Source organism: Mercurialis annua, linkage group LG4, assembly GCF_937616625.2.
Source record: "Mercurialis annua linkage group LG4, ddMerAnnu1.2, whole genome shotgun sequence".
Lineage (NCBI taxonomy): Eukaryota > Viridiplantae > Streptophyta > Magnoliopsida > Malpighiales > Euphorbiaceae > Mercurialis > Mercurialis annua.
Window position 1 is genome coordinate 40605873 of NC_065573.1, and position 13356 is coordinate 40619228.

Genomic DNA, 13356 nt, shown 5'->3' on the forward strand with positions numbered 1-13356 from the left:
TTACAACACAAAATTAGAAGATGTAACATCAAAATGAGTTTTGAATCTGTCAAACAAATTACATTTTGACTGACTTAAAAGTTACAAATCTTCTAACTATGAAGATTAATCTATGCATAAGTAAAGACCCTTTTGTGACTTGAAGAGTCCATAATTCAACAAAAATATTTAACCTTTTAGAAGATTTTTATTGTTTAACGAAGAAAATTAAGAAATGGACAGAACGATCGATATCAGTGCAGACATTTTACAAAAGAGAGTCATTTTGCTTACCATATCAAACCTTGATTTTTCATTATTCGCATGTTCACACCTTTAATTTCTTATGCTGACCAAGAGGTGCAATGAAATAGTCTTTAAATTGCATGATTGACCCATTATGGTTTTAACTTTTCAAACACAAATTAAGAAAACTTTGGTAAATGATTCTAGCTGTTGATGTACTATGCGTTAATTTCAATTTAATAATCGGAAGAGTTTTAAGTGATTTTCGAGACTATTATGCTTGTGCATGCGGCAATCAGGCTTTAATAGTATTTACTGAATTATACCTTATACTTTATGTACACAAATAATCAACTAAAAATCAATATGTTCAACTCTTATTTCAATTTATTAGAATAGCACCAACAAATAACATTTTAATAATATAATATAGTATTATATAACTTTGTACAGATATGACATAGTGAACATATATATCTATATAAGTGATTCTATATAATGTAGTATTAGAGATTGTTATGTTTAAATTTGAGAATTTTGCTGTTTTAGCTTATTTCTCCTTTTATAATAAAGAAAACTATCCTTAGAGTCTTTCAATAATAATAAAGAAGTATTTAGTTTAATTAGGCTTAATGGCAAAAAAAAAACCCAAACCTTTACGACTTGTTGCAATTATATCCAAACTTTTTAATTTTTGCAATAATATCCAAATTGCATTATTTTGTTGCAATAATATCCAAATTACACTTTTCATATGAATTTTTTAAAAGTTTTTTTGCCATTTTTTGAGACTTTTACTATATTATTATACATCAAAACATAATAATAGCCTAATATCTGAATTGAAAACAATAAATTTAGCGATCAATTTGACTATTATTGCTACAAAAAATGCAATTTAGATATTATTGCAATAAAAAAAGTGCAATTTGGATATTATTACAAAAATTAAAAGGTTTGAATATAATTGTAACAAGTCATAAAGATTTGAGTTTTTTTTACCATTAGGCCGTTTAATTATTAACTATTTGCATTTTCTTATTTTACTCTTGAATTTCTTTACCACTGTACTCTCGCTTGTTCAGACAATAAATAAAGGGAAAAGTGAAAATGAAACCTAACATATAACAACCTTCTCATGCATGTTCATGAACATTACTATTGCTATTATTTAATTACTATTTTCACTGTAAATTAAGCTTCTTCATCATAGAGGTTAGGTAAAAGACTAGTGAAGATAATATTATAAGATAATTATGCAACTTATTGACAAAGAATAAAGACAAAATATCACTAATCTTGCAATAGTGTTGTTCGCCTCGTTTATATTCACAAACAGCTCATATATGAGCTTGTTTGATTGTTCGTGAACGGTTCTTATATAAGCTCGATTACAAGTTCATGAATCTGCTTAAAGAAAAATGAATCGAACATGAACACTTCAAAGTTAGGCTTGACTCGATTCATTTATAGCCCTAATTGTGGTGGAAATGTTTTGAATATTAATAAAAAGGTTAAATATAAATTAAATCATAAATTTTAAATTTTAACAATTTCACATACAAACTATTAATAATTTGCAATTGTAACACATGTTAATTTTTTAATGCTAGTGTTGACTCCAAATATGCATTGTTCCGACATTTATATCATCGTTATTTTTATTTGAATATGTCCGATATTTTGACTGTAAAAAATTAATAGTCCATGTTTGAAATCGCTAATATTTTAAGTTAGTGTTGTAATCATAAATACACTAGAGTTCATGGATTTTTTTGTCAATTAACCCTTACCAAAATTAGATTGGACATAAAGAGAAAGAAAAACTCAACATATATACATTTTCTTGCAAAATCTGTAGAAAATAGGGTTTTTTTAGAGATCGACAGCAACCTAAGAATTTTCATTTTTGTCTTGAAAATATAATATAGTCAAATATGTTATTAATTTTATTCATTAATATCAAAAATAAAAAAATCATGTGTTAATAATATAATAATTATATTTTAATTGGAAGATTAAAAAAATACAGATCATGGTTAAAAGTCCCATATTTATTTGCATGAAAATATAAAATTCCCATAAAAGTTGGCTACCGACGCATTTTCAAGACATCATTTTTGGTTATAGGATTTGAAGATTTAAGCTGTAACATGAAATCCAGCCTTGCTTCTTTTGCCGGTGACTATAATTAAAGATTATAATTAATTTTCACACGGCTTGGGCCCTTTTGGTTGCACCAATTAATAATATTGTTATTCACAAACAAACCTAATTAACTAATTAATTATCACATTTAAATAATTCACAGCTGTATTTATATTTGCAGAAATTAAGTTTTGTCACTTACCAAGAAGCATAGAATAATCAAATATTATCAAGAAAATAAATAAAAGAAAATATGAACCTAACTTCTATTTAAACCCCACCTTCTTACTTCAGTTCAAAGGCATAACTTGCAAAATTGATTAATTCCTCCCAAAAATTGAAGTTCATTTTCTTTCTTTCTTTTTTTAGCCACTTACTATTAAGTGGTTTTTTTTAAGTTTTTTTAATTTTTTTTCCAAAGAAAGGTGGTTGTTCTAATTTCTAGTTCATTTCAAGGAATCAAGAATCATGGGAAATTGCATTAGGTCAAGTTCAAGAAAGCAACATGAAGAGGATGAGATTGAACAAGAACAAATTCAAGATTATTTTGGTGAAAAAAATAGTAATAATGATTTCAATAAGGGTAGTGGTGTTAAGGTTAAGATAGTGCTTACAAAGGAGGAATTAGAATGGTTGATGTTTAAGATCGAGGGTAATATTGAACAAGGAAAGAAATTAGAGGATTTTTTGCAAGAAATTGAAAGAGAAAGGGTGAAAGGCAAACTTAAAGCATGGAAGCCTTGTTTAGAAAGTATCAAGGAGAGCCCTGAAATGGAGAGATGAATTTATTATCACCCCTACAGTTTTAGTATTTTTTAATCATATGTCCTCTTTTATTGAGGTTTTTTGGTTTGGGAATTATCTTTGAGAATTACCCAAATTTTAGAAATTCACATTTGATGCAGTTTCTATTGAACTGATATTTGCATTGATTTTTCTCTTCCTGATCTAATATTATATATTTGTAAAATTTAATATTTGATACTTAATAATTAGGAAGATGCTATATTTACAATAGAGACTGATTTAGTTTTAAACAGTGTGAAGCATATGCGCCAATTTAGCTCTATAAAAGTAATTAAGGTTATGGCTTCTGCTAATATGCCATAAAGAACATATTCCTCAAGTTAATTGAAAAGTAAGGTTTGTATTGTATTTTAAATTACATGTGTTTTGTGTTTAATGTTTTTATGTTTAGTCTCTCTTTTTTACTCTATCACCTCTTATGTGTTTCTTTATCAAAGTTCAAATTTTAGCTCACTGCCGATCATATTATTATTCGGCGACAGTCTTTTTATTTATTTATTTTAATAGTACTAAATTTGTTTTGATTTCATAATTGATGGATACCGAATCCTACTGTAAGTATAATGGAGCCGAGTTGCAGGAGATCCACTCTCAGGCGACACCGGACTCCCCCTGAAGACCGAAAGATATGAAGGAGATGCCGAATCTCTAAGATTCGGTAACACGCTAATAAAGACCGAATCCCGCGTGATCCGCCGAAAGCGCTTCGAGTCCAGGATTCGGGTAAACGACTAAATATGGAAATCTTGTCCTATTTGGACGCAAACACTACATATGGAAGGATAAGCTCTACTTTAGGAAGATAAGACTATTTAGGAAGACGTTCCTAAATAGGACTCTTATCAGATTAAGGTAGATCCCGACAAATCAGGAGAATCTTTACGATACGGCCGAATCCCTACAAAGTAGGATTCACCTGCCTAATACAACTCTACTAGGTATATTCGACTACTATAAAAGGAGCACGAGGTATGCCTAGAATCACAATTACATTCATATACTCAAAACGCTGCTCAAAGCTCTAGACTGACTTTAGCATCGGAGAGTTAATCGGACAACCACCGTCCGGTTAGCTTCTACCCTGTTTTGCAGGTTCACTCACCGGTTCAGAAGGCAGACTCCATCAATTGGCGCCGTCTGTGGGAAAAGCTTAACTAAACTTCAAAAGAAGGAGCTTTTCTGAACTCAAATACAAATCTCATTGAAGAAGATGACTTCTGAAAGAGTAAACCTGAAGGATCAAACGACACAGAGAAAACGAAAAGCAACAGAACTCTCAACTCCTCCTCCAGTGACTTTTGACGGAGAGGACTTCGGGAGAATAGCTGAAGAGCACAACGAAGCTCTGGTGGTGGCCATGATCATCGAACACTGGAACGTTGAGAGAATCCTGATCGACGAAGGAAGCGCAATAAACCTAATAACAAAAAAGGCCTACGAAAGCCTAGGAGGAGACCTAGCGGAACTAAAACGAAATGCCACGCCTGTGGTAGGATTTGGGGGCTTGCCAATTAAGCCCAACGGAACAATTACACTCGATGTCAAGCTAGGAAGGACAAGGAAAAGCGAGGAATTACCTACACGGTTTAGCGTCGTAGAAATCGACCTGCCGTACAACGCGATACTGGGGAGACCTTTCCTCCACGACTCAGCCGCCGTGACGAGCATAAAGGCGCTAACCATGAAGATACCGACGAAACAAGGAATTATCACGATACAAGGAAACCGAGCCGAGGCGAAAAAGTGCTACGAGCAAGCAATAAAAGAATCAGGCGAAGCAATGGCAATAGAAGAAATCCTTAATCACGACATCGAAGAAAAAGAAACAGCACCCGAAGGCGAAACAAAGAAACTCCAACTCGACAAAGAGAAAAGAGTAAATCTCGGCGCAAACATGAACCCAAAGATCGAAAGCGAAATCACGGCCATGCTGAAAAACAACGTCAAAACCTTCGCTGCAAACGCATCAGAAATAGTCGGAATAGACCCCCAAGTCATTACTCATGATCTAAATGTAGCAGAAGCGGCGAACCCAGTGAAGCAAAAGAAAAGGAAGTTCTCGGAAGAAAAACAGAAAATAATCGCTGAAGAAGTAGAAAAACTGGAGAAAGCAGGATTCATACGAGAAGTCCACTACCCCGAATGGGTAGCTAACGTAGTTATCGTAAAGAAAGCCAACGGGAAAAACAGAATGTGTGTGGATTACACCGATCTAAACAAAGCGTGTCCTAAAGATAGCTACCCTCTCCCAGATATCGATCAACTCGTGGACTCTACTGCTGGACACGCGATGTATAGCCTAGCCGACGCAGCTCAAGGCTACCACCAAATCCAGATGAAGGAGCAAGACCAGGAAAAAACTTCATTCATCACGGAGGGAGGAACCTACTGCTACACGGCAATGCCTTTTGGCTTGAAAAATGCTGGAGCAACATACCAAAGACTTATGAATTTCATGTTCAAAGACGAGATAGGAAGGCGAGTCCAGGTGTATGTAGACGACCTAATCATCAAGAGCGAGAAGGAAGAAACCCATGCAAAAGATCTTGAAGAAACATTCAACATACTGAATAAGTTTGGAATGAAGCTGAACCCCGACAAATGCACGTTCGGTGTACAAGGCGGGAAATTCTTGGGATTCATGATATCTCAAAGAGGAATAGAGGCGAACCCCGAGAAGATCAAAGCAATTATGGACATGAAGGCACCAAGAAGCATAAATGAAGTTCAAAAACTCAACGGGCGAATCACAGCACTCGGTAGATTCATGTCTTGCTCAGCAAAAAGATGCTTGCCTTTCTTCAAAGCCCTCAAAGGAACACAAAAATTTGAATGGAATGAAGACTGCGAGAACGCCTTTGAAGAAATAAAGAAGTTCCTCGTCACCCCTCCATTGCTAAGCAGACCGCTGAAAGGGGAGACGCTATACCTATACATCAGCACCACGCACGAGACCATCGGGACAGTGCTGGTAAGGGAAGAAGATAACGAGATGAAGCCAATCTACTACATTAGTCGAGTCCTGAAGGGCGCGGAGACACGATACCCCGAGATCGAAAAAATGGCACTTGCCGTACTGACCACAGCTAAAAAGCTGAGATACTACTTCCAAAGTCACAACGTTGTGGTAAGGACAAATCAACCATTGCGAAAGGCGATCCAACGACCAGAAACCTCCGGAAGATTAGTCCACTGGTCCATCCAACTCAGCGAACACGACATAAGATACGAACCTCGCCCAACTCTGAAAGCACAAGCTCTGGCGGACTTCGTAGCAGAAATAACTCCAACCGAGACTGGCCAACCCAAACCAGCCTTGGTATGGGAACTCCACGTAGATGGAGCATCGAATGAAAAAGGAGCTGGAGCAGGAGCCATCCTCAAAGGACCCGAAAAAATCAAGATCGAATATGGAGTAAACATCCAATTCGCCGCCAGCAACAATGTAGCTGAGTATGAAGCCCTAATTGCAGGCCTCGGCCTCGCATTAGAAATAAGAACGGAAATCCTAAAAATCTATAGCGACTCCCAGCTGGTGGTAAATCAGGTCAAGGGAGAATATCAAGCCAAAGAAACAGGGATGATCGAATACCTGAGTCAAGTCAAAACACAGCTTCAACAGCTGGAAGCACAAGGAGGACAATGGGAAATCATTCAAATCCCGAGAGAGGAAAACACCGAAGCCGACGCCATCGCCAAATCAGCGTCAGAACTCGGAGATCTATTCACTAAAATGCAGCTAAAGGAAATTCTCGAATCACCAAGCACCAGAAAAACAGAAGTCATGGCAATCGAGGAGGTCGACTCCTGGATGACTCCACTGATCAAATATCTAGACCGCGGCGAATTACCAACAGACAAAGTCGAAGCCATTCGCACCATCAGAAAATCTGCCAACTACTCTTTTCACAATGGAGTTCTTTACCGAACCTCATTAACTCATCCATGGTCTAGGTGTGTCTCGCCTCAGACAGGAGAATCCATCTTAAAGGAAATCCACGAAGGAATATGCGGCGCGCACGAAGGAGCAGTTACCATAGCAAGAAAAACAATACTCCAGGGATACTACTGGCCGACCATCAAAGAAGACGCAAAAGCATTAGTCAAGAAATGCGATAAATGCCAAAGACACGACAACATCAGTCGTGTACCGGCAGTGCCTCAAGGATCAATGGAAAGCCCATGGCCGTTCGCCACTTGGGGGATTGACATAGTTGGACCGTTCGAAACGGGAAAACATCAAGCGAAATTCCTAATCGTCGCAATAGAGCACTTCACAAAATGGGTAGAGGTAGCACCTGTCGCAACCATCACCGCAGCCAAAGTAGAGGAATTCTTCAAGAACGAAGTAATATGCCGATTCGGCATACCCCACACTGTAATAGCAGACAACGGCAAACAATTCAATTGCAAGCGGTTCAAGGCATTTTGCAAAGGACTAATGATCAATTTGAAATTTACTTCGGTGGCGCACCCCCAGACAAACGGAATGACAGAAGTCACCAACCGAACCATAGCACAAGGAATAAAAAAGAGACTTTCTCAGTACAAGGAGAACTGGGTAGAAGAATTATACAGCGTTCTATGGGCATACAGAACAACTCCTAGAAAAGGAACTGGCGAAACACCTTTCAGGCTCGCCTACGGCACCGAAGCAGTAATTCCAGTAGAAATTGGCATACCCAGTATCAGAGTAAACTATCTAGAAGAAGAAACCAATGAGGCTAGAACAAGACTATGTCTAGACCTACTAGAGGAGAGAAGGGATGAAGCGGTAGCCCGAGCCGCTACATACAAGAAGCAAGCCGCAAAATACCATAACAAAAGAATGAATTTTAGAGAATTTCAAAGAGGCGATCTGGTCTTACGAAACGCGGAAGTTGGCAGAGGAAACGCAGGAGTAAAGAAAATGCAAGCTAATTGGGAAGGCCCCTTCATCATAGAAGAAGCTACTGGCAAAGGCGCATATAGACTAAAGACAATAACTGGGTCCATGGTACCCAGATATTGGAATGTAGAACACCTGAGAAAGTATTATCAATAAATTCATGGCTTGTACTTATTTCCATTTTTGAAATAAAAGGCGATTTGGCGAAACAAACCTTATAGGCTCGCTCGAGACCTAATACATACAATTTAACAAGAGTCGTTTGAATCTTAGTTAAAAATAATTTAGACTCGTCCGAGTCAAATAAATAAAAGGATCCATTCGGACCTACAAATAAATCACACCAGCAGAAGTTTAGATTAACTTCTCAAAATAACAAACGAGTTTAGATTAACTCTACAACTAAAGAAAAGCAATGGTCAAAAGATCATTATATTAACAGAAGCAAAATTACAAAGGATCCGCCCACGATCCAATACAAAAAATAAAAAGGCGAAAGCAAAAAATACAAAAAGGAGAAAATAAAAACTAAGCCTTATTCAAAGCGTCTTGCTTCTGCTTATCAAGCTTCGCCTTCACCTCCTTCGCCAAAGAAGCAGGATCCAACTGATTGACTCCAGAAAGATCGACGCCAGGATTCTGCTCCCGCAGCTTTGCCCCGATCGCCAACCGGTATTGAGTCATGACTTGGGAATAAAAGCTCCCAGAGTCACCCAATCGCCGGCGGAGACGCCCCTCTTCTTTCTTCAGATCATCCCTCTCCTTAGTGAGAGCACCTGAAGAAGACTGTAGAGACTCGACTTCCTCGGACAAAGTTCGAACCCGAGCCTCTAAAGCGGAAATCTCCCGAGTCTTGGTAGATACGGAGGACCTCAGCTGTTGGATCAGACCAGTCGCCTCGCCAGCCTCCTCCTCCATCTTTTGTTTCTCGGAGAGCCAGGATTCGGAATCTCTCTGGAGCTTCTTCAATTGATCCACCGCATCCCTTCGGCGGCGCTCCAAAACAGCGATGGACTGGACCACCTGCGAAAGAAAACAACAAATAAGAAAAACAAAAGAAAAAAGAAGAAGCAAATCATAATATAAAAAAGAAAGAAGCATACCGAAAAACCGCCGAGACAGGCGAACTCAGCCAAATTATCGCCATGCTCGCGATCAATGGACTCAATGTCCTCCTTTATCATAATATTCTCCATGCAAGCATGAAGAATGGCGACGTTTGAAAGACGAGGCGGATTTTGCGCGTCCGCCCAAGCAGCAAACCGAGGTGCCTCCTCGAAAGACACCCCAGAAGATTTCTTCTTCTTGGGACGCTTGGCAGAAGCCCCAGCCTGGTCCTCAGCAGGACGCTTCTGACCGCCAGTAGGCAACCCCTTCAGAGAAGGAGCTGATTCCTTCGAAGGAAGCAAAGGCGACTCAGAAGTCGCAGCAGGAACTTGATCGCCGGAAGCAAGACCAAGATCCACCGGATTAGGCGTTGGATCCGGTACGGCGACCGAAGACGGATTAGGAACGCCACTGGTGACCTCGCCCATATCTACAGTCATATCGACATGAAAATTGTCAAGCAAATGTTCAAGAGAAGTCGACATCCTACAAAACAAAAACATAACAACAAAAGATTAGAAAAATACCTTCTAAAGGAAGACCCGCCAAAAGTATCTCACGGCGACTCAAATACTGTTCTAAAAGAACGCTGTACTTGGGCTTGTCAAAACGACAATCCGACAGCAAAGACAGGGCGAAATCCTTCTCCCCATCATCCAGATCAGGTACATTAGTAAGCGAAACCTTACTAGAAGTAAAACTCCGCGAAAAAGAAGAGAAAGAAGAGTGCTGAACCAAGAAAAACTTAGGGGTCCAACCCTTCAAAGAAGAAGGAAGACTAAAAAGAGACCGATTCGGTCGACCACCAGCAAAAATAAATTCCTCACCCTTTCGGCGGGAGAAAACATAAAAATAATTAAAAAGAGCAAGCGAAGGCTCCTGCATCCGAACCCTACACGATTCCATAAAAGAACAAAGAAGGCGAATCGCGTTCGGATGCAGTTGACCCAAAGGAACACCTAAATTATGACAGACCTCTACGATTAAAGACTCTAAGGGAAACCTAAGACCCGCTAAAAGCTGTTCATGAAAAATTACTATCTTGGAAGGCGAATCGGTGCTACGATTCGCCCGATACGATTTTGCCGGTCTCAGAATAACATACGACTCGGGAAAGCTAAATTCCTCGGAATAACCGAGTATCTGCTCTCTTGACAAGGAGCTCCGGGTATATTCTAGCTCGTCACGAGCACCCTTCGCCCCCTCAGTTACTTCTGACATTTTAAAATTTTTAAAATGGGGGGGAAACACGGAATGATAATGAAATTAAAACTCTAAAAGATCAAAAGAAAGGAAAAGAAGAAGAACAAGACGAAGAACAAGAAGAACAGAAGGAATAAAATGAAAACTGAAAAACTACCAAGAAATTAAATTAGAGAAAAGGTAAAATACCTCGCAAGCAAATACGCAGGATCAAAAGAAAGATAAGGAGCAACTTGAAAACGAGGAATCTTGACAGCAGAAGAAGAAAACCCACAGAAAGCTTGAAGAAATCGAAGGTTTAAGCAGTTGCAGAGAAAGCAAAGGTTAAAGAAGAAAGAAAATTGAAGAAAATGAACAATTATATAGCCTAAACCAAAGAAACCGAAAAGACGAGATCCCATAATTACAAATAAGGATCAACTAATAGCGCACGAAGACACTTGTCCTTCATCCAGTCATAACCCTCTACTGATGGACAACACGTGGCAACGCAGAATCTTACTAAAGATGAAACGTCGCCCACAAACATATGAAACGACTCGCCCGGAATACAAAACGACTCGCCCGTATAAAAGAACTCAGCTCCAAAAGAGCCAAAATCCACTAAGGCATAAATGCCAAACTACTTCAGCTCACTTGCGGGGGGGCTAATGATGGATACCGAATCCTACTGTAAGTATAATGGAGCCGAGTTGCAGGAGATCCACTCTCAGGCGACACCGGACTCCCCCTGAAGACCGAAAGATACGAAGGAGATGCCGAATCTCTAAGATTCGGTAACACGCTAATAAAGACCGAATCCCGCGTGATCCGCCGAAAGCGCTTCGAGTCCAGGATTCGGGTAAACGACTAAATATGGAAATCTTGTCCTATTTGGACGCAAACACTACATATGGAAGGATAAGCTCTACTTTAGGAAGATAAGACTATTTAGGAAGACGTTCCTAAATAGGACTCTTATCAGATTAAGGTAGATCCCGACAAATCAGGAGAATCTTTACGATACGGCCGAATCCCTACAAAGTAGGATTCACCTGCCTAATACAACTCTACTAGGTATATTCGACTACTATAAAAGGAGCACGAGGTATGCCTAGAATCACAATTACATTCATATACTCAAAACGCTGCTCAAAGCTCTAGACTGACTTTAGCATCGGAGAGTTAATCGGACAACCACCGTCCGGTTAGCTTCTACCCTGTTTTGCAGGTTCACTCACCGGTTCAGAAGGCAGACTCCATCAATAATCACAAATTTTAGATATGTTGGTAGTTTTTTTTCCTTTTATGGACATTGTGACTTCCTTTGTGGGGATTTTGATTCAACCCTTTATGACATTTGTTATTTTTTTCATAGATATATCGTCGGAGTTTAATTTTAAACTATTATCAATATAAATTATATTTTTAACTTTTTTTAATCAGACTCATTGAAAGATCAAATAGTCGATTTCTAATTTAAAATATCCACTAAGTGGATAGATTTCCAACTAATTAGTCAAATTGAGATAAATTTACAACTTTTAAAAAGTTTAGATATGCTTCCAAAAAGTCGAAAGAATTTGTATTTTTAACACCATTAGACTTTCAATTAAAATAAGCCTAATCATAAACTCTAATCCTATTTCCGCCATACTTATATATGTGTACATATAAAGCATACGTCATATTTGGTTCATGGAATGGAATAACATAGAATGGAATAGTTATTCCATAAAAAATTTATTCTTCACATTTTAAAAAGAGTGTTTATTCCATAAAATCGTGAAATAGCAATTCTATAGAATAACTACTTTCATAAACCAAAGTAAAATATAGTCATTCCATTCAGAATAATTATCAATCCGTACTGCATAAATTAAATATGGCCATAGAATAAACAAGAAGAAATACTCTTACTTAACAAAATATGGAGCCACATCAAGCTTCATGAAAAAGCTGGATTTTAACCTTACCAAAAATCACTTTCAGAATCTTAAAATAACATAACTAAATTGATGATATTTTTTATTTGATGCATACAGGTGATTATTTTATTAGTGTTAGTAACTATTACTCGCTCTGTTTTCTCCATTATTGTGCTTAACCTTATTATAAGTTAGAACTTTCTGATACTTCTTTCCAGTAATTAAAGGAGACTAAGTGAAAATGAAAGGTGCCCAAATTCGTGCTTAATTTCAGCCAAATTTTGTTAAAAGTTTGTATTATGTTGGATTTTATAATTTTTGACATAATTAGCTAAGGAGGTCGTATTAACAAAATAGATCCACAACCTCAAAGCGTAGGTGAGCTGATAAAATTCTCTTACAACTTAAGTAAGATCGCGCGTTCGGACCGTTTTCATGTATACAGCCGTTTAAAATTTGAGATTAGAACTTTATCTCCTGCAAAGAACTTACCCGAATTTGAAAGTATTATTTTATAGTTGGAGCCCGTACAAAACACCTGATGATCATATATATATATAAAAAAAAATAGATCCACACAACATGAATTGACACCCAAGCAATACGTTCCATTATATATCTTTTATGTGATTGATTGAGAGATTAAGAAACGTAGATGGAAGATTAAATCTAACCAACAAATCAAATCAGGTTTATTAATGAAGGTGGTAGACCTTTAAAAGTTAGCATTAATTAGTAAAGCACCTAACTTTTCCTACTAGACTTTATGACTTTGTTTAGTTTTGATCGGTCATATTTTGTTACAATGTCTGTCTTCTTTTTCACTCCACTCCAAAAAATTATTGTTTTATATTTCTTTTTATTAGTTTATTTTAATTGATATATTTATAAAATATTTCTATATTAGCATTTATAACAATTAAGATATTAAGAAATAATCTTTTTTTAAAAATGTGATATATATGTTAAGTATATAAAGTTATAAAAGTGAAATTATTATATCAAGCAATGTGCAACAATTTTTTTATCAGTTAGAATAAAATGAAGAGAATACTATAAATGTTACTATTT

At 37.3% G+C, this 13356-nt stretch overlaps 2 protein-coding genes across 2 annotated transcripts; one reads left to right on the top strand and one right to left on the bottom strand.

Moving 5' to 3' along the window:
- The first annotated feature begins 2663 nt into the window (after nt 1–2663).
- Nucleotides 2664–3592, top strand: LOC126678042 (uncharacterized). The gene has a single exon (XM_050372909.2). It carries the CDS (start codon nt 2842–2844, stop codon nt 3154–3156), a length of 315 nt encoding a protein of 104 aa, XP_050228866.1. The 5' UTR covers nt 2664–2841; the 3' UTR covers nt 3157–3592.
- Nucleotides 3593–8484: 4892 nt separating this feature from the next.
- LOC126679218 (uncharacterized) lies at nt 8485–9678 on the bottom strand. The gene is made up of 2 exons (XM_050374201.2): nt 9172–9678; nt 8485–9091 (listed from the first exon to the last, which is right to left on the bottom strand). The coding sequence occupies exons 1-2, from the start codon at nt 9676–9678 to the stop codon at nt 8597–8599; spliced, it is 1002 nt and encodes a 333-aa protein (XP_050230158.1). The 3' UTR covers nt 8485–8596.
- Between the last annotated feature and the right edge of the window lie 3678 nt (nt 9679–13356).